Source organism: Homarus americanus, unplaced genomic scaffold (assembly GCF_018991925.1).
Source record: "Homarus americanus isolate GMGI-L3 unplaced genomic scaffold, GMGI_Hamer_2.0 scaffold33468, whole genome shotgun sequence".
Lineage (NCBI taxonomy): Eukaryota > Metazoa > Arthropoda > Malacostraca > Decapoda > Nephropidae > Homarus > Homarus americanus.
This window is the reverse complement of record NW_024714177.1, coordinates 10,479,146-10,502,971: the sequence shown is the minus strand read 5'-3', so window position 1 is coordinate 10,502,971 and position 23,826 is coordinate 10,479,146. Positions and strand designations below refer to the sequence as shown.

The 23,826-nt window shown below is 36.4% G+C and overlaps 1 protein-coding gene across 1 annotated transcript in view; it reads right to left on the bottom strand.

The window, feature by feature from the left end:
• Window positions 1-23,826, bottom strand: part of LOC121876157 (leucine-rich repeat serine/threonine-protein kinase 1-like) — a 227,373-nt gene that overhangs the window by 67,057 nt on the left and 136,490 nt on the right. The window contains exons 28-33 of the mRNA XM_042381100.1: window positions 22,758-22,975; window positions 18,776-19,051; window positions 17,949-18,154; window positions 16,717-16,927; window positions 6,289-6,372; window positions 4,570-4,790 (exon numbers count right to left, since the gene is read on the bottom strand). Of these exons, the coding sequence (XP_042237034.1) occupies window positions 4,570-4,790; window positions 6,289-6,372; window positions 16,717-16,927; window positions 17,949-18,154; window positions 18,776-19,051; window positions 22,758-22,975 (1,216 nt within the window). The remainder of the gene's footprint in view (window positions 1-4,569; window positions 4,791-6,288; window positions 6,373-16,716; window positions 16,928-17,948; window positions 18,155-18,775; window positions 19,052-22,757; window positions 22,976-23,826) is intronic.

Genomic DNA, 23,826 nt, shown 5'->3' with positions numbered 1-23,826 from the left:
CAGCTCAAAGATTTTGTCTTTTATTTCTCCAATGTGGGTTTTTACTTCATTTACCAGTGTGACCATTACAGTTTTGGAATAGCATCGCAGAGTCCATACAGCTGGGGGTTCGAGGAGGCATTGTGAGCCACTTGAGAAAATTTTGAAATATGACCGATTTTAAGCACTTTTTGAGGCCATGTGCAAAGCATATTAGGACATATTCTCAGGTCAATATTTAACCATACAGTAGTACCTCGATACACTGGACTAATTAGCGCAGACCCCAGTTGGGGGTTCTGGACATAACCCTGCTTATCTGGACTATATCAAGAAAATCAGACACAAGTCTGGTTGTCAACAACTGTTTTCAGTGATATGGCTGTTTCGTACTGTAATTTGTTAAATGAAAGTACAGTACAGTAAATCATCGTTTAACGTTGCCCCCGATAAAGTTGTTTCATTATAACGTCGCTACTCTTTAGATACCAATAATTCGGATAACGTCCCGACGACTCAATATACTGTAATGTCGTTTTCGCGTCGGCACGGACTACTTTTTATAGCTCATCACCATCTCTCATCTTGCCACACTACCTCTCACTCGCGGAATGTCACAGCTTCCCCAAGCGTCCCCAGTCTTTGTTAGGCTTCCACAGTGTTCGTGCGTGTTTATGTGTTTTCGCTCTTAATACTGTAATCTAAGCATTCGAAGTGGCTTCCAAGTGCCCATCAAGTGCTACTGATGCTCATGTTTTGAAGAAGCAACGTACTAAGACCATTACCCTTATTACGAAAATGGATGTATTAACCCGATTTGAAAAAGGGGAATGTGCTGTGAACATAGCTGCAACTCTAGGTCTAACTCCTACAACAGTGCGTACTATTCGGACCAACAGGACAAGATTAAGGTTAGTGCTGGAAGTGGTACTTCTATGAATGCAACAAAGACAAGTCGTGCTCGAATGCCATTGAATTTCTGTATGTGTAATGTAGTTCATGGGGCAAAGGGAGGCTCAGGAACGTAAATCCCATATTTTATCTATTTCTTTGGGGAAAACTGACTCCGTTAACGTTTCCGTTAACGTCCCAGTTTTCAGGAACAGAACCATGATATTAAGTGAGGACTTACTGTACTGGTAATGACAGAATTTGCTTAAGTTATTTCAATGTGCTTGTGTGCCTTATGAATCAAAAAAATATATAATAAAAAATGGGAGAAGAGTGTGTATTTGGGAGCAGCAGACAGACAGAAGGTAGCGTGGGTGGGAGGCTCCCTCACCCAGGACTTCTTTGGTTCATTTGGTGCTGGGTTGATATAACATTATCATAGAAATAATCAACTTTACCAAGAAAAAAAAAATCCACACTCAACCCCAGATGAGTCATTCAGTTGTATTAAATTACTTGTTTACAAAGCACAAACAGCTGATCATTCTCACGCTCCCTCATCACCTTATAAACACTCCCTTACCACAACATATGTCTTCAGCACTTAGGAAATAATATTGTGGAGTATTTATCAGCACTTAACAAATAAAATTGTAGTGTATTTATCAGTACTTTATAAATAATATTGTAGTGTAAGTATTATACATCTGCATATTAATCAGTTTTCTAAGCGTACACAAGTAGCCAAATTAAGCCATTATGTCTCACTCAAAGGTAATAAATAATGTTGTCAGGAATGTAATTCCATATCATATACTATACAGTAGGTTATAATGACCCCTGTCGTAAGCTAGTTTGTGGACAGCTCTCTCTCTCCAGGAATAAATACTGAGTGAATAACCTTCTGATAGAGTTTATCCTTTATTTTCAAGTCAAATTATATATTGCATTTTTTCTATTATTGACAATGTTATTAATTATGATGACTCATACACTATAAGAGCCTGATCATATGAGAATATAATATTCAATCAATAAATAAACCTAGCAAATGCTATAAATTCTGGTCCCTCTCCTGCCCACCTGTTTACAAATGCAATATATTAGCTCTCATACTTAATAGCACTAGTTAGGCCTATAACAAATTTATTTTTTTCATAATTTTTTTAATTTTAGCTATTTCTTAAAATATGTATTGTACTCTACATAATTTTACTCATTACTGTACAGTACTTAATACCCTCACGTATCCCTGTTAAAAACAATACAAATCCAACATAAAAATTTCACAGAAATAAGTGTAGGTAGTGAGGTGCAGCTCACTGATACCATACGCATGAAGGCAGGACTGAGACATGTGTGGCATGCCGCGTGACACCTACGTACATCAGTTCAACCACTTTTTTCGCACTTCATATTTCCAACATTCGCGGCCTGAGATCCAATTTTCCTTCTGTGGAGCACCATCTATTAACCTCTTCCCCCGACCTACTACTACTATCTGAACTTCAACTGACCAAAGCAGCTTCATTCAAACCTTTTCAAGTCTCCAACTACAGCCTTTATACCTCTTTCTGTTCCAAGAGAGGTGTATGCGCCTATTGCAACACACGTACACCTATAGCTCGACTCACGGATCTTGAATCTTCCCTTTATGATGTCATCTAGCTCTCCTGCTCTCTTGCATGTAGGGAGAGAGATAGGGCATATCAAGCTATGAAACTATCTCCTCCTATTACCCACTCCTCTTTCATTACTTCTAGGGATCGTTGTAAGGCTATTCTTCGTAGGGCCAAGCGTATTTTTATAAAAAGAAAGACCGCTGACCTGACTAATTCTTCATCTAGTAAATCCTTCTGGTCCTTAACCAAAAACATCTGTAATAACTTCTGCACTCTCTCTTTTCCTCCTCTCTTCCGACCTGATAACTCTATAGCCAACTCTCCCCCTGATAAAGCCAATCTCTTTGGCACCTTATTCTCCTCTAATTCCACCTTAGACGTTTCCAACTCTATCCGTTCTACTCCTGCTCCTCCTACTAAACCTATGCATTTTCCTATAATCTCCACTCAAGGGTTGCTGGTGTGTTATTCAGGTTGGATGTGAATAAGGTGCATGGACCAGACGGAATACCCCCTCATGTTCTGAGGGAGTGTGCTGAAGTTCTGGCCCCTGTGCTTGCTCACCTCTTTTGCCTTTGCCTCAAAACCCAAACTTTTCCTTCTTCTTGGAAGTATGCCCTGGTTCAGCCCTTCCCGAAAAAGGGCGACCATTCTAATCCCTCAAACTATTGCCCCATTGCCCATTGCACTCTCTTTTGTCGGATCACCAGTATGGCTCTCGCCAGGCGGGATCTACTGGTGATCTGCTCTCCTATTGCACCCATCTTTGGTCATCCTCTCTTAGGGATTATGGGGAACTTTCGTCATGGCTCTCGACATTTCCAAAGCATTTGCTTTCTAAACTTCCCTCTTATGGTTTCTCTCCCCCACTTTGATCTCTAATTTCTAGCTTCCTTGAGAACCGATCCATGGCAGTTGTTGTCGAGGAATCGAACTCTCGCCCTTTCTCTATCGATAGTGGTGTCCCACAGGGTTCTGTTCTTTCACCTACTCTCTTCCTTCTTTTTATCAATGATTTACTTCACACTACGACTAATTCTATCCATTCTCACGCTGATGATTCTGCTCTTCACTCTTCTTCACATTTTACCCTTCCCCCTAAGTCTCAAACTAGATCTGTTTCTAGAACTGATATCATTACATCTGTCAATGCAGATCTGTGCAGCATCTCCGAATGGGGAGGTAGAAACTTAGTTAAATTCAATAGTAATAAAACTCATTATTTACCAATTACACTTTCCAAATTAGATGATCTCCCACCAATCACATTTCAGGATGCTATCATTCTGCCAAATTCTAAAATACATATGCTAGTCCTCACCATTTCCTCTAATATGTCAAGGAAGCCACACTTCCACAACACTGCTAAAGCTGCTTCCCGAAAGCTGGAAATGCTGTACAGATGCCGTAGCTACTTCACTCCTGAGCAGTTGCTTCAAGTATATAAGGGATTCATTCGTCCTAACTTGGAGTACTGCTCTCATATCTGGGTTGGCTCTTCTTCTGTCCAACTGTTATATAGGGTGGAATCAAAGGAATTTCATCCTATAAACTTTCCTTCTTTAGTTGATAATAATCTTTCTTCCCTTTCTCTTCATCGAAATGTTGCTTCACTCTCTCTCTCTTTTACAGGTACTTTAACGGGCAATGTTCGGTGGATTTGGCATCCTGTGTGCCGCTGGCAAGGCCGTGGGCTCGTAACACACATCTTGCCATTTAACTCTACCTACCCAGCAGTAATTGGGAACTTGGATGTTAATCGATTTGTGGATTGTGCTCCGAGATAATGGTTAGCCAGTGCAGTTGGTGAGTTGTCTGGACTTCTCGGACTATTCTTTGACACTGGGTCATGCAACTCATTAACTTAGGGTGCGGTTGTTGTGTTGGCAACAGCTTCTACTGGCCTTAGGCCAGCCACCCTCATACATGAAGGGCAACCATTATTATTATTATTATACTACACACAAATAAAATCAAGAAATAAAAGTGTAAAAATTAAAAAATATATTAGTTAGCCAAATATAGGTAAAATATGCAAAACTTATTTTAAAAGGAAATTACTCAAACCTTTACCAACCTAGAAGTGGTTGACTCGGCTCCAACTCCACTGTCACCATCTGAGGTGTATGACTCGCGTGATCCCCAGCTACGTCTGGGAAGCTGTGGTGACATGCTTCCTCCACCTGCTGCTCCGGCAGGAGAAACTCCTCCTCCTCCTGCTGGTGTTGAGGATGTAGATGACCTACCTCCTGGCTGGGGTGAAGACACTCCACCAAATGGAACAGTTGCAGGATTACTCTATAAGGCAAGTAATATGTGAGTGGAGGAGTAATTTATTTTTATATGAAGAAGTACATCTAACATAATTATTACACAGTACAGTGGAGTTGCAATAATTCACGGGTTAGGTACCAAAAGACATAGTGAATTATCAAATTAAAAATTATATTCTTAACTTATTGAAATTGGAAATAGTTATAGTGCATTTTTCCCAGCTGAGAAAAGATGCCCTGCCCCCTCCTCAAGAGTTACAGCTGATTGGCTGTTGCAAATCTGTTTGATTTCGTTCTGAAGTAATGATGTATTTCTAAATAAGTTTATTCATAATAATAGTTAGGATGACCGTTTCTGACGAGAAAGATATTTAGCTAAATTAAATAAAGATACATACATTCATTATTTCAAATATGAGCAAGTAGGAAGTTTATCAGAAATATTATACAGTGGTCACGCGCTTAACGAACAGTTCGGTTAACAAAATTTCGGTATATATACGTACATACTGTATACATTCTTACTCTTAAATCACTAGTGTAATGCGATACAAGTGATTAATTTTTATCTCTTGTGGAAAATATATGACGTTAATATTCAAATTATTCGCTGTCTTGCAAGGATTCCAGCAATGCAAATTTTATTCTCCTAACTTTAGTCTGTGATATTATATAAGATAAAAACTTAAAGCCTACTGTATAACCACCAAACCCTTGCTGGGAGGAGGGAGGGAGGGAGAGGCGACAGTGACATGTTTGACAGTTAGCGCCGAAGGTCTAGTGAAGGATTTATTTGTTTATTTATGTCCTTTAGATTGAGTTTTTGTTTTTTGCTTATAAAATGTCATAGAAGTGACTGGGGAGAATATAATTTACATTGCTGGAATTCTTATAAGATAGTGATTAATTTGAATATAAACATGTGATAGTTTGCACTAGACAAAAATTTTAGTAGTCATTTTGTACATTATTCTGATTACATGTACAGTACAGCTTTGCCCTTAGGACAGTGTATGCATGTAAATGAGTTTCAATAAATGAATAAAGTTACAAATACCGAGCCAAAAATAACAGTTGAAAAACTTTATGTACACAGAGCTTAGATGGCTAAATTTTAGAATGACCAATAATTTTTATATAAAAAATGCAAAAATATTAAAGAGCACAACTTTCTTGATATTTACTCCACTGGAAACGAATGTAAACATAGAACAGATTACTGAATTGGCAGACTAGCCCATCAGCTGATCCCCGCAACAAAACGTGTTTGTCGTAAGGATTTCGTTAATCAAAGTTTTGTTCGTTAACCGAATTGAAGATCCTTATATGGGAGGTAATTCGTTAACCGAAATTTCGTTAATTGAACCGTTCGTTAACCGAGGAACCACTGTACACTATAATTTGATGTTCAATGAATACCAGTAAGTTAAATGTAGAATAAATTAACATAATGATCATATAATTTGTTCATTTTACCCTAATATTTAATAAAAGAACTGTAAAATCCATCATTTTTAGTTTACCTGCTGGGACGGAACCAGACTTCCCAGTATACTGTTAGTGAGGAGAGATCGCTCCAGAGAAGAGTTATGTGAGGCATTCAAGTCCTGGAGTGTATTAGAAAACTATTAGTATTTGTGTCAGTTATGAGGAAAACCATACTCAATTACTGTAGCACACTTCTCATTCACAAACTAAGGCAACAAATATGGGTACAGGTGGTCTTCATTATATGTCAGGGATGGGTTCCAAAGAAATGCAACTTATGCTGAAATATTTTATAATGTAAAATTTTTCCCCTTAAGAATTAATGCAATTAGGGGTATATGCATTCAAACATTTACTGTACAGTCATACCCTTTGATAGTTAAGGATATGTTCCTAGAAAGCTTTCAGCAAATCAGCCTACAAAAGAGTTATTATATCATACTGTACTGAACTGTATAGTATAGTATTTGATATGGAGACGCATTTCTAACAATATTATTTGTTACCTATGAGTGATAAATGATGGCTCAATTTGGCTACTTGTACAATAAGACAACTGATTAATATATATACCAGGGTATATGTAGGTGCATAATACACTTCAATATTATTTATTAAGTGATGATAAATACTGTACAGTTGCACCCGCTTAACGCGGTCAATTGAACCCACAGGGTACCGCGTTAAGTGAACAACAGAACATATGGGATTAATTCCAATAGAGACTGGCCCGACCCCCAAACTCCACTTTTTGACGACACACAACTATGTTCTGGTAAAAATAACATCTTAATTTTATGATGGTACATGCACACAATTAATACTTAAGAGAAATAGAGAAATACAGTCGCCAAGTTAATGTCCATTCAAATAATGGACTCGACTCCCTCCCCCTCTTCTCACACTACACTGCTGGCTCTTCCCTCTCTGAGAAATTTTTGGGGGAAAACCACTAGATTTTAATAAATAATACCTCAAACTAAAGTTAGGATAATATAATTGACATTGCTGGATTCCTTGTAAGACCAGGAATATTTTTAATATAAATGTCATATATTTTGCACAAAAGATAACATATTTACTCAGAGTAAACATTATATCTAAAATTTGTATGTCTAATGCAAAATCTATGATGTTTATATTCAAAATGATCATCAAATTGTAAGAATTCCAGCAATGTAAATTATATTCTGGCCGGGTAATTTGTATGAATTTTATGAGCTAAAACAAATATCTTCAGTTAATAAAAAAAAAAAATATTCTTCACGACACTATCTGTCAATCAAAGTACCCCACCTTGCCTCCCCCCCTCTTCCAACCGCGCCAGATGGTCGGTCCGTCCCAACCATCCTCCCCGCCCCCCACCAACCCTCCCTACCAGAGAAGCTTTGGGAGAAAATAGTAATTTACATTTTTAGTAATAAATAATAACTCAGATTAAAGTTAGGATAATATAATTGACATTGCTGGATTCCTTGTAAGACCAGGAATATTTTGAATATAAATGTCATATATTTTGCACAAAAGATAACATATTTACTCAGAGTAAACATTATATCTAAAATTTGTATGTCTAATGCAAAATCTATGATGTTTATATTCAAAATGATCATCAAATTGTAAGAATTCCAGCAATGTAAATTATATTCTGGCCGGGTAATTTGTATGAATTTTATGAGCTAAAACAAATATCTTCAGTTAATAAAAAAAAAATATTCTTCACACCGTGCCAGATGGTCGGTCGGTCCCTCCCTCCCACCCCCCCACCAACCCTCCCTACCAGATGTGTGGGAAAACCAGAATATTTACCTTTTTAGTAATAAATAATACCTCAAACTAAAGTTAGGATAATATAATTGACATTGCTGGATTCCTTGTAAGACCAGGAATATTTTGAATATAAATGTCATATATTTTGCACAAAAGATAACATATTTACTCAGAGTAAACATTATATCTAAAATTTGTATGTCTAATGCAAAATCTATGATGTTTATATTCAAAATGATCATATTGTAAGAATTCCAGCAATGTAAATTATATTCTGGCCGGGTAATTTGTATGAATTTTATGAGCTAAATAAAAAAAAAATATTATACTTCACCGCGTATATGAGTAGATGAACCGCGTTAAGTGAAAGTTCGGTTCTGGCGAGGCACCGTTTATATGAGAAATCGCGTTAAGTGAAACCGCGTTAAGCGGGGTACAACTGTACTCTAAAATATTATTTAATAAGTGTTGAAGACAGCTGTTGTGGTAAGCATGATGACATGGTGAGGAATGGCAGTAATATACAGTATCCGTTAGCCGGAATCCCTCAAACCTGGTACTCTCAAATAGCCGGAATTAAAATTTTCTCGTAACGATTTTCCGAGGGGCACATTTTCTGGAAAATTCTGAAGAAAAAAAGATTTCTCGATACCCAGAAAATTCTGGGGATGGGGAAGTTTTTTTCCGGGTTTCAGAGGTGAAAATCAGGTGCATTTTCCGGAAATTCTGAGAACATTTTACCGGTACCTGGAAAATTCTGGGATGGGGGATATTTTCCATGTTTGAGAGATGATGTAATGCGTAAATTCTGGAACTTCTGAGAATATTTTTTCATTACGTACAGTAGAACGTCGATTTAAAGCAATTCAATTTAAAATTATTGATTTAAAGCGACACCCACAATTAAGGACATTGTTTTAATTTAAAGTGAATCTTTCCTATTTTGTGCGAGTCAATCTGGCGCATCATATTTTAAAATTCACGCTTAATGTTTCTCTGGGCACACTACACTGTCCTAAGGGCAAAGCTGTACTGTACATGTACTCAAAATAATGTACTGAATGATTACTAAAATTTTTGTCAGGGCAAACTATAGCATGATTATATTCAAGTTAATCACTATCTTATAAGAATTCCAGCAATGTAAATTATATTCTCCCCAGTCACTTCTATGACATTTTATAAGCAAAAAACAAAAACTCAATCAAAAGGACATAAATAAACAAATAAATACTTCACTAGACCTTCGGCGCCAACTGTCAAACGTGTCACTGTCACCCCACCCCATCTTCCCAGCCAGGGTTGGGTGATTATAAGCTTACAGTTTTTATCTTACATAATATCAGAGACTAAAGTTAGGAGAATATAATTTGCATTGCTAGAATCCTTGCAAGACAGGGAATAATTTTAATATAAACGTCATATATTTTGCACAAAAGATAAAATTTTTTGCCCTTTGTAATAAAATTAATTAGAACATGTCAGTTCAGTGACATTTCATAAGAGAAAAACTTAAAGTCACTCTTAAGGACAGATAAATAAATAAGCACAAGATCTTGGCATTAACTGTCAAACATATCAGCTCACCTCCCCCACCCCATCTTCTCATCAGCTGATCACTAGTAAACAGACCATTTCATGTCCCATAATTTTGGCTGTTTTGATTTATGAGTGTTTGTTTTAACATAATACTACAAAAAACAATGTTTTGTTTATTCTAGGAGATGGGCTGAGATGCATCTGGGTAGACTCTCAGTCTTTTTAGTATTTTGTGTTTCTCTGAAGTACCAAACTAAATTATTCCATTGAAACAAATCTTCGATCTAGTGCGAATTCGGTTTAAAGCGACCTCTCTTGGAACGTATCTCGTGTTATATCAACGTTCTCCTGTACCCGGAAAATTCCAGAGATGAGGGATTTTTTTCTGGCTTTGAGAGAGTCGTCTGGTTACCCGGAAATATCTCATTCCCGAAAGTGCTCTGCACCAATTGTTCCAGCTAATGGAGATAACACTATACAGGCATTCAGCTATTTGCACTATTTAAACAAAGCCACTGGGAATTTAATATGATGCAGTAATTCATATAGGGTTGAGTGTGGGATGTTTCTTTTATTTATTATTTTACGATAATGTTTTAACAACACCAGCACCAAATGAACCTAAATAATATGGGAATTATGGTTAAATTGCATAAAACCATGTCAAAGGGATAGCTGGCCAACAAGTGTGGGAGAGTGAGTTGTTCTTTCAGTCTCAGTCCAGCCAACACTCTCTTCTTCAACTCCCTTCTCTGCCATTTCCTCTTCACAGCTATGCACCCAAACGTAGTTTTGTATTTTTTTCACTCCATTTCTTTGCATGCAAACCCTCCATTGTATAAGAACTGAATAAGGTTTTCTAAACTTTCTCTTTTTGGTGTTGGAACACTTGTGTGATTTAAAGGTCTGCAATGAGGTGGACAGAAGTCTGCCAAGTCACGGTGTGTTGCCAAACTGCCTGCTACTCTCAGATACCGTACACTCCATCTCCCACACAGAATACAGGTGTACCCTGAAAACCGACGTCCTGTTGTTCGCTGCTTCGTATAACCAACGATTTCAAATAGGGGAAATACAGTTGTACCCCACTTAACGCGGTCAATAGAACCCAGAGAGTCCCGCGTTAAGTGAAATCCGCGTTAAGTGAACAACAGAACATATGGGATTAATTCCAATAGAAACCGGCCCGACCCCCAAACTCCACTTTTTGAAGACACATAACTATGTTGTAGTAAAAATAACATCTTAATTTTATGATGGTACATGCACACAATTAATACTTAAGAGAAATAGAGAAATACAGTCGCCAAGTTAATGTCCATTCAAATAATGGACTCAACTCCCTCCCCCTCTTCTCACACTACACTGCCGGCTCTTCCCTCTCTGAGAAATTTTTGGGGGAAAACTACTAAATTTTAATAAATAATACCTCAAACTAAAGTTAGGATAATACAAATGACATTGCTGGATTCCTTGTAAGACCAGGAATATTTTGAATACAAATGTCATATATTTTGCACAAAAGATAACATAGTTACTCAGAGAAAACTTTTTATCTAAAATTTGTATGTCTAATGCAAAATATATGATGTTTATATTCAAAATGATCACCAAATTATAAGAATTCCAGCCATGTAAATTATATTCTGACCGGGTAATTTGTATGAATTTTATGAGCTAAAACAAATATCTTCAGTTAATAAAAAAAAAAATATTCTTCACGACACTATCTGTCAATCAAAGTACCCCACCTTGCCTCCCCCCCTCTTCCAACCGCGAGGTCAGTCCAAACCCTCCCCCCCACCCCCCACCAATCCTCCCTTCAAGAGAAAGAGTGGGTGAAAATTTTTTTTTTTAACATTTTGCATTAAATAATACCTCAGATTAAAGTTAGGATAATATAATTGACATTGCTGGATTCCTTGTAAGACCAGGAATATTTTGAATATAAATGTCATATATTTTGCACAATAGATAACATACTTACTCAGAGTGAACATTATATCTAAAAATTTTATGTCTAATGCAAAATATATGATGTTTATATTCAAAATGATCATCAAATTATAAGAATTCCAGCAATGTAAATTATATTCTGACCGGGTAATTTGTATGAATTTTATGAGCTAAAACAAATATCTTCAGTTAATAAAAAAAAAAATATTCTTCACAGGGTAACAGATGGTCGGTCGGTCCCTCCCTCCCCCCCACCCCCCACCAACCGTCCCAAGGAGATGTGTGGGAAAACCAGAATATTTAACTTTTTTGTAATAAATAATACCTCAAACTAAAGTTAGGATAATATAATTGACATTGCTGGATTCCTTGTAAGACCAGGAATATTTTGAATATAAATGTCATATATTTTGCACAAAAGATAACATATTTACTCAGAGAAAAAATTTTATCTAAAATTTGTATGTCTAATGCAAAATATATGATGTTTATATTCAAAATGATCACCAAATTATAAGAATTCCAGCAATGTAAATTATATTCTGGCCGGGTAATTTGTATGAATTTTATGAGCTAAAACAGGCAGTCAGGCAGGGTGGCGGGTGGGGCAAATCTAAAAATAGCGTCTGGAGCCGGACACTCACCGCGTATATGTGGAAAAAATCCGTGTTAAGTGAAAGTTCAGCTTTGGCGAGGCACCGCGTATATGAAAAAACGCGTTAAGTGAAACCGCATTAGGCGGGATAATACTGTACCCTGCAAGTTTCGTTACCCTGGGGATCCGGTGATCGGGAGATGAGCGGCAGAGCTGTTTTGAATTTGGCAGGTGGTGGCATGATGCGAATTCTTGCCACCAGAGGGCTCTGCACATTGCCCTGGTTCATTCCCTACATCTTTGCTCTTGTTTACACTTACTATGTGTCTCTGAATTCGTGTTTCATCATTATTTCTGACTTAGTGTGTTACTCAATCATGCCTAAATGCCCCAGTGATAGTTCCCCTCATGCTGGACAACTTGATGTGATGTGATAAGGCATAATAAGAGTGGTGATTGTCCAACAAAGAGTGGTACAGACTTGAACTTGCTACCCTATACCACTTCTACCATCCTCAACACAAGTAAATAAGAGTCTAAATTTATGCTTTACATTGCCTATTAACATTTCATATTTAATGCTCATTATGCTTACTTTATATGTCTGCTTTATTTTCTTGCTTGACAGTGTGCAGTACAGAAATATATCAAGGGTAGATGGGAGTTTTTGGAGGGTGGCCAGTCCTTAACCCACTGAATTTGTTCATGTTCTTATGGGATTAATTGCTTCATTACCCGTTGTTTCACTAACCAATGCTTTTTCCCAGTCCCTTGACAGTAAACCCTTGCCATTCGTGATTTTGATGTTTCGCGGTAAACAGATGGTCGCTATGGTAGCTAGCTTGCGAGCCTCTCCTACAGCACACTAATGGACATGGTCGAGGCAGCACAATCAGTCCCAGCACTGGGATTTTCAGATGTTCAGGTTGAAGATTTGCAAGAAATAGTTGGTCAACATCAGCAGCAACTGGCAATTTAAGAAATGTTGGAGGATGATGAAGAACAAGAAGAACAGCAAGCAACACAAGAGGATGACATTAAGTCTGGTGAACCTACAACACTCCAGCTGACTGAGTTGCTTACAACCATCGCACGTCTCAGTGAACAGCTACAAGAATAGGATACCAGGCCTCATTCTCGAAACCTTATGTGCCCTGTCCTTAATAAGGGTATGAAGGAATATAAGGCCTTGTACATGTCCCGTATTAATGCTCGTCAGCAGGCCCTTATGACTTGGTACCTATGCAAGACCCAGCCTGTTAATGCCTTGGCAAACATCACTTTAGGAGATGATATTATTGAAGTGTTGGGTGACTTACTGGTGGAAGAGCTACCTTAATATAGACATCATATATTTTGCACAAGAGATAAAAATTTTAGTCCTATAGTGTAGTACATTTAAGTACAAGTTATTCAATTCGTATTTTTGGGTAGATATATGTAACTTTCTTCATTTATTTTTACTCATTTACATGCACACACTATCCTAAATACATTTTGTGAAAAAAGTAAAAGAAATAATTGTCCTAAGGGCAAACCTGTACTGTACTCAAATGTACAAAATAATTACTAATTTTTTTTATGTCTAGTGCAAACTATAGCATGTTTATATTCACATTAATCACGATCTTACAAGGATTCCAGCAATGTAAGTTATATTCTCCCAAGTCAATTCCTTGACATTTTATAGGGTAAAAACTGTATGACTGATAACTACATCTGGCTCAGTAATCTCTCCGCCGGCTGGTCAATACCTCACCTCACCTCACCACACCTCCTCCCCCCTGCCCTCAACCACTGACTCACCCATACTCTCACCTCTGCCTCTGTAGCCCCCCTCCTCAACCCTCCCCTACGCCACCTTGGGTAAGCAGAAGTCGCCAGTCATGAATGTAAGAGTTTTTTTAAGATGTAATTTGTATTGTTTTTCCTTTATTAACTGTTTTTTCTTTATTAATGAGTAAGGTAAAAGAGTATTTATTGTGACACTTATATTATTTTCCCCTACCGTATATCACGGCCTATAAGACGAAATTTGAACATTAAAAAAATCTGCCCAAAGTTAGGGGGTCGTCTAAACCACCAAGTTTAAAATTCTTACCTCTTAAATATTGTGGTTTAGTGTGTCAAGAGTGGTGATGAAAACATCGTAAGCCACTCACAAGGTCTTACCACTAATTATTTTATACTGAAACTTACGTTTGGCAAGCTGGATTCAAATTAAGATTACCGGTATATTAAAATAATAAAAATGTATTATAAACCTGTCTAACATACCGTAAAAGAGATTTATACCCCTGTAATAAACACAGCTATCATCACACACCCCTCCCCACGCCCCCCCCATTTGCCAGTGAGGAGACAAGAAAGGGAAAGTGACCACGAGATTGGGCTATTTTTAGCCGTGGAGGTGGTCAGTAATGCATACCGGTATCGGTATATTTACTCATAATAATATTTATCTCCTATAAATAATTGATTTAAATTTTATTTTTTTACAAAGAATATTCAGTAAATGAGTGCATTAATTCTTGAAACTATCGACGGTTAATTACAGACGCTCAAGTGACGTCACTAGTGTTTACACTACACCAGCTGGTAATATTTGATGCCATTACTTGAAGTGAATTGGCCTTATTTTAAGTAACTAACTATAAATAAATACAAAAATTAAAAAAAAAGATCAAAACTGAGAAATAATATACTGTATGTATGTTGTGTTGTCAAAGTAAGAGGAACAATTGTGTAAGTACGTAATATTTTTTCACTCAAATCCTAATGAAACACTACTGGAGAACATTCCTTTGTCGCAAAACAGTTTATAAATTAAAGAAAATAATTACAGTGTGTTTAATATATTACAGTATATTATAAATAAATAAATAAAACAAATAATTCGGTAAATCTATTTAAAGTAAATGGAAAATAAGCAAACATGTTATTTACCAAGACCCTTCCGTCTGGCTCAGGGTGAGATGGAGGGGAGATAACAAAGCTATTTATAGCCCATCAGAAGTGACCAGTACCCTAATGCACCATAAATAATTCATTGAACATTCATTTTTTGTACATAGTATATTCAGTATATATATATATATATATATATATATATATATATATATATATATATATATATATATATATATATATATATATATATATATATATATATATATATATATATATGTGTAATAAATGTATGTAGTAAGTACATACTGGTAACCTTTTTCACTCAAATCCTAATGAAACACCACAATTAGAATACGGTGGTTGCTGTTGAACCACATGTTGTATAAATAGTCACACCACCGAGACGAGGGAACACTCCCACCACGCTTCAGTGACGTCACTAGTGTTTACACTACACCAGCGGGTATAATTTGATGACATTACTTGAAGTGAATTGGCCTTATTTTAAAAAATCAAGGATGGTTGGTAAAGGACTACTGAGTCAGTGGGTAAGTGTCACATTTGGGGTACTGGTCTTATACAGCAAATAGAGCTCAAAAGCTACTTTTTAAATGGAAATTTGGGGGGGGCGTCTTATGCACCCCGCCGCCTTATAGGCCGTGATATACGGTAACCTGTACCATTTACATGCATTCTTATGGGAAAAATTATGTAAAATTTATGCGTTTTTTAATTATGCGGTGATTTTCAAGAACGTAACCCCAGCATAAAACGAGGTGTGTGTACAGATAAAGGAAATTACTGTCCCATGAACGAATGGCTCCCTGTCCCAGCCGTGAAAATGCCGGCAACTTTAAAACTATCCACAGACATTCTCGGGTACATCCAGGGTGTCATCCGCGAATAATAGAGGACTGCGAAAAAAAAAATCCTTGAACTTGGGGGTCCCCTGGAGTTATTTTTACATTACATTAGATATTTTTAATATTGCTGTATTTATGAGTCATATTAGGATACATACAGACTTAGCATAAAACAGTGGATGATGCAGACGACGTACAGTATATGTGAAACACATGACGTATTAGGAAAACTTGTACAGTACTAATATTTGTTAGTGATGTATATGTGAAATTACATATTTGGGACAGTGTATAATGAGGACCCCTACTACAATGCTGGGATTTAGTAATTTCAGTAGTTAAATACATTATTGCATTATGAAAAGGTAAATTCAAGGCTAGAGTTAAAATGTACTTTCTATAATGTTATAGGTATTTGCAACATTGTAAAAAAAATTAGTACTATTTCTATCAATCCTGGGAAATAATTAATCCAAACAGGAGGGCCAGTGCATCAAGCCTCTTTCAACATAAAGGGAATTCTGAAGTATACCCAATCAGTTTTGACCTTCCTAGCCACAAAAAGACACTAATTGAGTAAAAATTTAAAAAGGAAATGAAAATCTTCTAGTTTAAACTAAAATATTAGGAAAAAGATTAACTCAGCACAATTTATAGACTTAGGTGCAGCACACGATGACACCCTGCAACTTGTTCCTCTACATACTCTTGTACTGATAATAGAATTAGAATAATGAAAGTAATAAAATACACTATGGCTTTTATTATCAAGTGATTTAGCAACTAATTAGTAGTTGTGGGTCGTAAGAAACAGCAATGTAAGGTCTCACTTGAGAAATCTGCGATGCTGTCATGGAGCAGTAAAGAGGGTTCATCTCTACAAAAGATCCCCAATTATCAGGCAAGTGTCGAGCTTGGGGATGGTTGCCAGGACCCTCATGTTGACCGTGACACTCCAGACACACGGGACACGGAACCAGACGGGTCACTAGGAACTTTCCTTCACTTGTATGTACAAAACGTGTGCCAAGAGTGGGATACCTATCATTAAAAAAAAAAATAACATTATTACGGAAAGTCATTACACTTTTTTGAAAAAATAATGCAAAAAACACGATTAATTCCATACAGCATGGTTGAAAATTTGGAGAGGAAAGATATAAAGGTCGTATAGAATAGAAATATATTTTCAAAAACTTTAACATTAAGTTTTGTAGCTAGACTTATTAATGACTTACCAGAGACTTTATATCGGGAGGAGATAAGGTAAACTAGTTTTGTATACTGTAAATTGAAGTTGACAATTGTCTTCCACTACAAGAGAATAAATAAATGAATGGAATGTGACACATAAAATACATATCTATTGAGTGAAAAAAAAATTAAGGTTTATAGGTTGCGAGATTAAAAATATAACATTTTTCTTTTCTATACAAGTAAGTGTAATCCATGAGTGGATCTGAATTTTTGTAAATACATTGCAAAACACTGATCATAGATTAAAGGTGTCATGACCAGACTTAAGCCCTTTACTACAGGGATGCTAATCTTAATTTTCTATTTGGCCAACACCAGGTGATTTTATTCAGTCAGAAGTTACCCCGTACACAAAGGGTTAACCACTGAATAATGGAAATTCTTAAAAAAATGTAACAGTGTGTACAGTATACGATTAATATGACAAGAAAGGCTATACACATCTTTTAAACGTCTTTATAGTTGCAGATTTAGATGTTCCCCTATAACAGTGACTTAAATCGACACTTAAATATACAGTAGTGGAATGTGAAAACAACTGGCAATATCTTCATTACCTCTGTTAAAAATTCTCATGTAAGTCAAAAGTTACTGATCTTATGCTGTTTCTTTTCAACTACCACTCAAATCTTCTTTCATGGAGACTAATGCATCTAACAGAACATTCAGAGTTAGTAGTAAAATCCTTAATGGAAACATGAAAAGAACTGTACAAAGCCAAGAATTTGCTATGAGTAAATTAGTGAAGAATGCTTGGCACCTTAATGATAAAGAGGAATCTCTAATTAACAATGAACAGACTTACCAGTCTTCTAGCAAGGTATCAATATGGTCTACAGTAAGGGAGAGGAGCTTTGCAACACATTCTGGTGCCGGATCCAGAACAACAGACTGTATGCCACAAGCCAGAATATCTGCTGCTGAGTTGGTAATGTCATTATCTTGAAGAGGTCGTTTGATTACTACAGCTTCATTTGGAAGGCATATCTCTAACACAGCTGAGTTATTGACCTGCAATCATTTGAAAATTTAAAATTTTTCTAAATTACACTGCAAAAAAAGAAAAGTGCCTTTTTTATTCCTTAACATGACCACCTAACCCTTAGGCCCCGGGTGACGTTCCAGAACGTCCGACTAGTGCGCGCGTCCTGGGTGATGTTCCAGAACAGCGCCTGTTTTCCCGCCATTTGTTTTTATTATTATTATTTGTATTTATTTATTTTTATTTTTTGGAAAAGTTTATTTTTTTTCTCGATTTATTCCCATGGGGGGAGGGGGGGGGGGAGTACTGCCAGCAGCACACTAACCCAAGGCTTAAGGGTTAAGAATAATAAATGAATATTACTGGTATAGTATATGGAACTACACAGTTAATATGGCATGCTAATATCTTTATTTACTTTTTCTACTTTAAAGTAAATTTTTATAAAGTACGGCAACAAAGTTTTAGAAAAAGAACATACCGGGTATATTAAAAAAAAATGTAAAATTATTTCCGGTATTTACATAAAAAACACAACAGAAATATCGAATTACAGAAAATTTGGTAACAATAGTTTCTTAGAAACAGCTCACCAAAGATTACAAAAACACATATACAGTAGTAATAAGATACTGTAAACAGATTCTCACCTCAACATCTGACCATACGCCTTCTTGTCTAACAAGAAAGCGCATGCTCTTATAGTCATACACAAGATGATTGGGTTGCGTTGAAGGATGGTTGGGGCCGTGAGTTGGGGTATGAGGTCCATAAGAAGCTGGAGATGGACCATGACAGTGTATGGGCAGTACTTCTCGCATGCGAAAGAGCGTGGTATGGGCATAATGAAGTTCCATGCCAGTCTGCCAGCACACCCACTCTGCCTGGCCACCCAGGACTGATGACAACCCACGGTCATTTAAAACCTATTGGAGAAAAAGGAACACGCATAACTCTCACCAATATGTCAAGGGTTCGAGCCTGGACACACGTGAGAAGGGTGTTATCCAGTGTGACCCTACCAAACATCACAGGTTTCCCGGTCCCCAGTTTCCTCCTGTACTAACAGTGGATAGACCGCCCAAACGGCTAGTAAGTTGAAAAGTTAAAAAAATATAATATTATATATATATATATATATATATATATATATATATATATATATATATATATATATATATATATATATATATATATATATATATATATAATCAACACCTCAACCCGCCAGGATTCGAACCCACGGCCCACAAGCCTATGACTGTGACCGGGGAACGCTAACCGCTGGACCACCAGGATACTAAAAGCAGTCCTAGACTTTGTTATATTTCACACAAAGCCTGTTCAACGAGCTTATGGCGCCGTGAACCTCTAATGGGGACCACCCGTATCACTTAGGTGGTCAGAGTAACGTTTTACCAAATCCGGCTTCGAAACACGAGGATCCATATATATTTCATTAGCCCAATAATCCTGGCGGGTTGAGGTGTTGATTGTATGTAGAAGTCCGCGTGCTTTATTGGGCTTTGCCTGTGTAAGTGTTACCCGCCAAAGCATCTCTTTAGCCAGTAAAAGTAATGGTACCATTCTGAGTACATTATATTGCTGATCTCTTCTTTTTTTCTTTTTTGCACAGAATTCCCCTTACCTCTTATCAAGTTAATGAATATTTATGAAACACAATAAAAACATAATGTGCCCTAGGTGGGGTGAGCAACGGCCTGCACTAACATACAGAGGTGTAAAAGTGAGCGGGCCACATGGTGTTTCACAAGGAACCCGCCCACATCACCTCATCTCAGTGCGGCAGACAATGGCTTTAAACACTTGGGGTAGATTACTGACCTGGGGTATACACACATTTGTCTATCTTTGGATCTATTTGTCACATTCCATGGTTGTGTAAATTTAAACTTTGTGTCTGCCACACCAAGATGAGGTAGTGTAAGCGGGTTCATTGTGAAACACGAGGTCCACCAGGCTCACTTTTACACCTTCAGGTGTTAGTGACAACAGTGTGCCCATTACTGATCCAGGTTACACACACACACACACATTTGTCAATGTTTGGGACCACAATTAAAAAAAAAAGCATGGGAATAGAAGTGAACTGGAATTTAACCAATTCTGTGTTATTAATACATATACAGTGGTCCCTCGGTTAACGAGCACAATTCGTTCTGGAAGGTTGCTCGTTAACCAAAAAATTCGTTAACTGAAGCCATTGTTTCAATGGGTTTTTGGGTAATTGGTTCCAGCTCACCAAAAATTGCCTAAAGTCAACCAAAAAAGGTAGTAAAGGAGAAGGGAGAAGAGAAGGCATTGGGGTGGAAGAGAAGTCGCCCCATGGTGCCATTTCACCCATAAAATTTTAGTTCACTTGGTGAAATTAAAGATTATTTTCTTTAGATCAACACTGCACTGCATTATATATTGTCAATATGTAAAATATATTTCAAAATGACCAATAGTTTGACTGGAAACACAGAAAAAAAGCGTTTATGTTGAAGAGAGTCTGAAGCAAGGTGTTACCTCCACTGAAAAGACAGAGACTGACGCCTGTATGGTGTGTTGACAGGCTGTTTGGCGCACTAAAAACTAGTTTCCCTGTACTTAAATTATGTTAAATAATTGTTAAAATGACTAAAAATTTTAATATAAGACTTTTAAAATTATTGAATAGTACAAACTTCTTGATATTTACTAAAATAGTAAAGAATTTAAGCCCTAGAACCGATTACTGTATTGGCGGACTCATATGACAGCTACTGTGCAAGCGAAAACTTGTGGAGGGGCGCTCGTAAGGAATTCATTAATCGAGGGAATGCTCGTTAACCGAAGTTAAGAATCTTATGGAAGGAAATTCGTTAACCGAAATTTCGTGAACCGAGGCGCTTGTTAACCGAGGGATCACTGTATAAGGCCAGAGCAGGAAGCCCACAATGTTTGCTGTTGTGCCAAGTTATATGGTATATAATATACTACAGTAGCACATCAAATTATATGTACAGTAGAATCCCAGTTATCCAGTACCTTCGGAGATTAAGAGGTGCTGGATAAACAGTTTTTCCGGTTTGTTGAAAATCATTCTTAAGATCCCCCAATAAATCCTACAATGCACAGTGCTACAGGCTGACCTTACAAATTCATCTCAGAAAAACAGACTTCTTTAACACTTATTCCGCTCTATATAAACCGTGTGACTTAGAAATAAAGAAAATCCATATACTACTGTAATATAAATCATAAAACAAGAAATATGAAGAGCATGGGTTTGTATGTGTGGGAAGTGAACTACACTGAATTGTCAGCTCAGCTATTGGGCTTATTGTTACATGTAATGATACTACATATAAAAGTTGTGGAAAATTCATTACAATATGTACTCTAATGTGGCTTAAAAGTAAAAAAAAATTAATATAAAACTATAAAATAAAAAAAATGAAGAACATAGGTGTGTATTTGTGGGAACTGAATTTGTGTGTGTAGGCGGTAGGGTATGACTATATTGCCAACTCACCATTCCAGCCACCGGGTACCTGTTCATTGTTACTTGTAATTAAAACTGTAAAAGTTGTTGAAAATTCATTACAATAATACTCTAATATGGCATAGAAATAAAGAAAATATAAAATAAAAAGAAGAAAAATGAACAGCATGGGTGTGTATGTGTGAGAAGTGAACGTGTGTGGAGGCAGTTGTAGCCAAGGCCTTGGCTAATAACTACGTAGCCTACTCGCCAGCCTCGTAAATTGTTATTTGTAATGAAACTATAAAAGTTTTGAAAAATAATTACAATATTCAACTGTGACTTAGAAATAAAGAAACTATAATATAAAACTATAAAATTAAGAAAAATGAAGAGCATGGGTGTGTATGTGTGTGGAGGTGATGAGCTATAACTGTGTAGCAGCGCTCCCTCCCAATGTGACGTCATGGTACACACACACAACTTTACAGCTGTGAGTCAGCTGTTTGACTACTTGGCTGAAATGGGTCACTTCACACAGAGGATGGTTTGAGTGTGGAAGGAGCTAATTTTTTTACATAAAATATGTGATATTGTATTTAATGATATGTTATGCATTGATTTTATTGTTTATCACAGCAATAAATATGGCAGCTCATTCCCATAGTGAGTGAAATTCAAATTTAAGATACTAGCTGATTTTGGAGGAATTATTATTATTATTATTATTATTATTATTATTATTATTATTATTATTATTATTATTATTATTATTATTATTATTATTACCGGTATTATTATTATTATTATTTAATTTTAGTGCTGGTTAGTTGATTCTACCGGTTGACCGGATACTGGATAACTGGGATTCTACTGTACTGTATTAAGAATGTGTAAATTGGTCTTCAATGCTTCGTGAATCAATGATATGGCATACTGTATTGTACTTTTAATATAATTTTGTGTTATTTTAATCAAACAGTAAGTCATGTCTGATGAAAGTCCCTCCTATTTTGGGTGATTTCTCAGTGATTAAATGAGTATGGTAATTAATTACAGGTGTTAAATAAATATAATTATAATATTTTAGCTGCAAAGGGAAGTTATAAAAGTTAAGTAAACAAAGAGAATATGATAGAAATCATACATATTAGCAGTCTTACCTCTCTTGGCATGACAAAGTAACTCCTAATTATATCAACAACAGCATCATCCGCTAGTATCCTGGTGATGAGCCGAGACCAAAATCCAGATGGGAAGTAAGACATGAGTAAAAGTCTTCTGATTGCAGCATGTGGAGCTGAGCGGTGGGTCACTTGGACAGCTGGAGCTTCTGATGATGGAGTTATACTGGGTTCAGCAGTTTCTTTCTTGGGGCTCCCTAGTGGATGATGAAAATATGTGAAATCCTCTCCATGGATATTCCTCTAATACTGTTTCTATACGTCTTTGACTTTGATCATTTCATTTACCGTATATACTCGTGCATAAACCGATCTTATATATAGGTCAACCCCTGATTTTTTTGTAAAAATAAAAAATAAATAATTAAATACAAAAAAAAAATTAGTTTTTCATATACTGTGGTCCCTCGGTTAACGAACACAGTTTGTTCCAGAAGGTCATTCATTAACCGAAACCATTGTTTCAATGGGATTTTGGGTAATTGGTTCCAGCTCACCGAAAATTACATACAAACTAAAAATAAATGAAAAGTTTTGTTGGAAGAGAAATCACCCCATGCTTCATGCTGCCATTTCACCCATAAATTTTAGGTATTTTCTTTAAATCAACACTGCACTGCACTATATATTGTCAATATGTAAAATAAATTTCAGAATGACCAATAATTGTACAGGTACTGTAAAACGAAAAATAGTTTATGTTCAAGAGAGTCTCAAACAAGATGCTGCTCCACTGACACCATTCTGGTGAGTCAAGTGGCTGTTTGGCATGCTAAAACTTGTTCTCTGTTTTTATTATGTTAAAATAATTGTTAAAATGACTAAAAATTTTAATATAAGACTGAAATTATTGAATAGTACCTTGATATTTACTCAAATGGTAACGAATTTAAGCCCCAAAAACGGATTATTGGCGGACTAATACTCCATCTGGTGAGCAGGAGCGAAAACATGTTGACACGATAGAAGGATTTCGTTAACCGAATTTTTGTTCGTTAATCGAGTTGAAGATTCTTATGGAAGGTAATTGCATTCAGTTTTCGTTAAC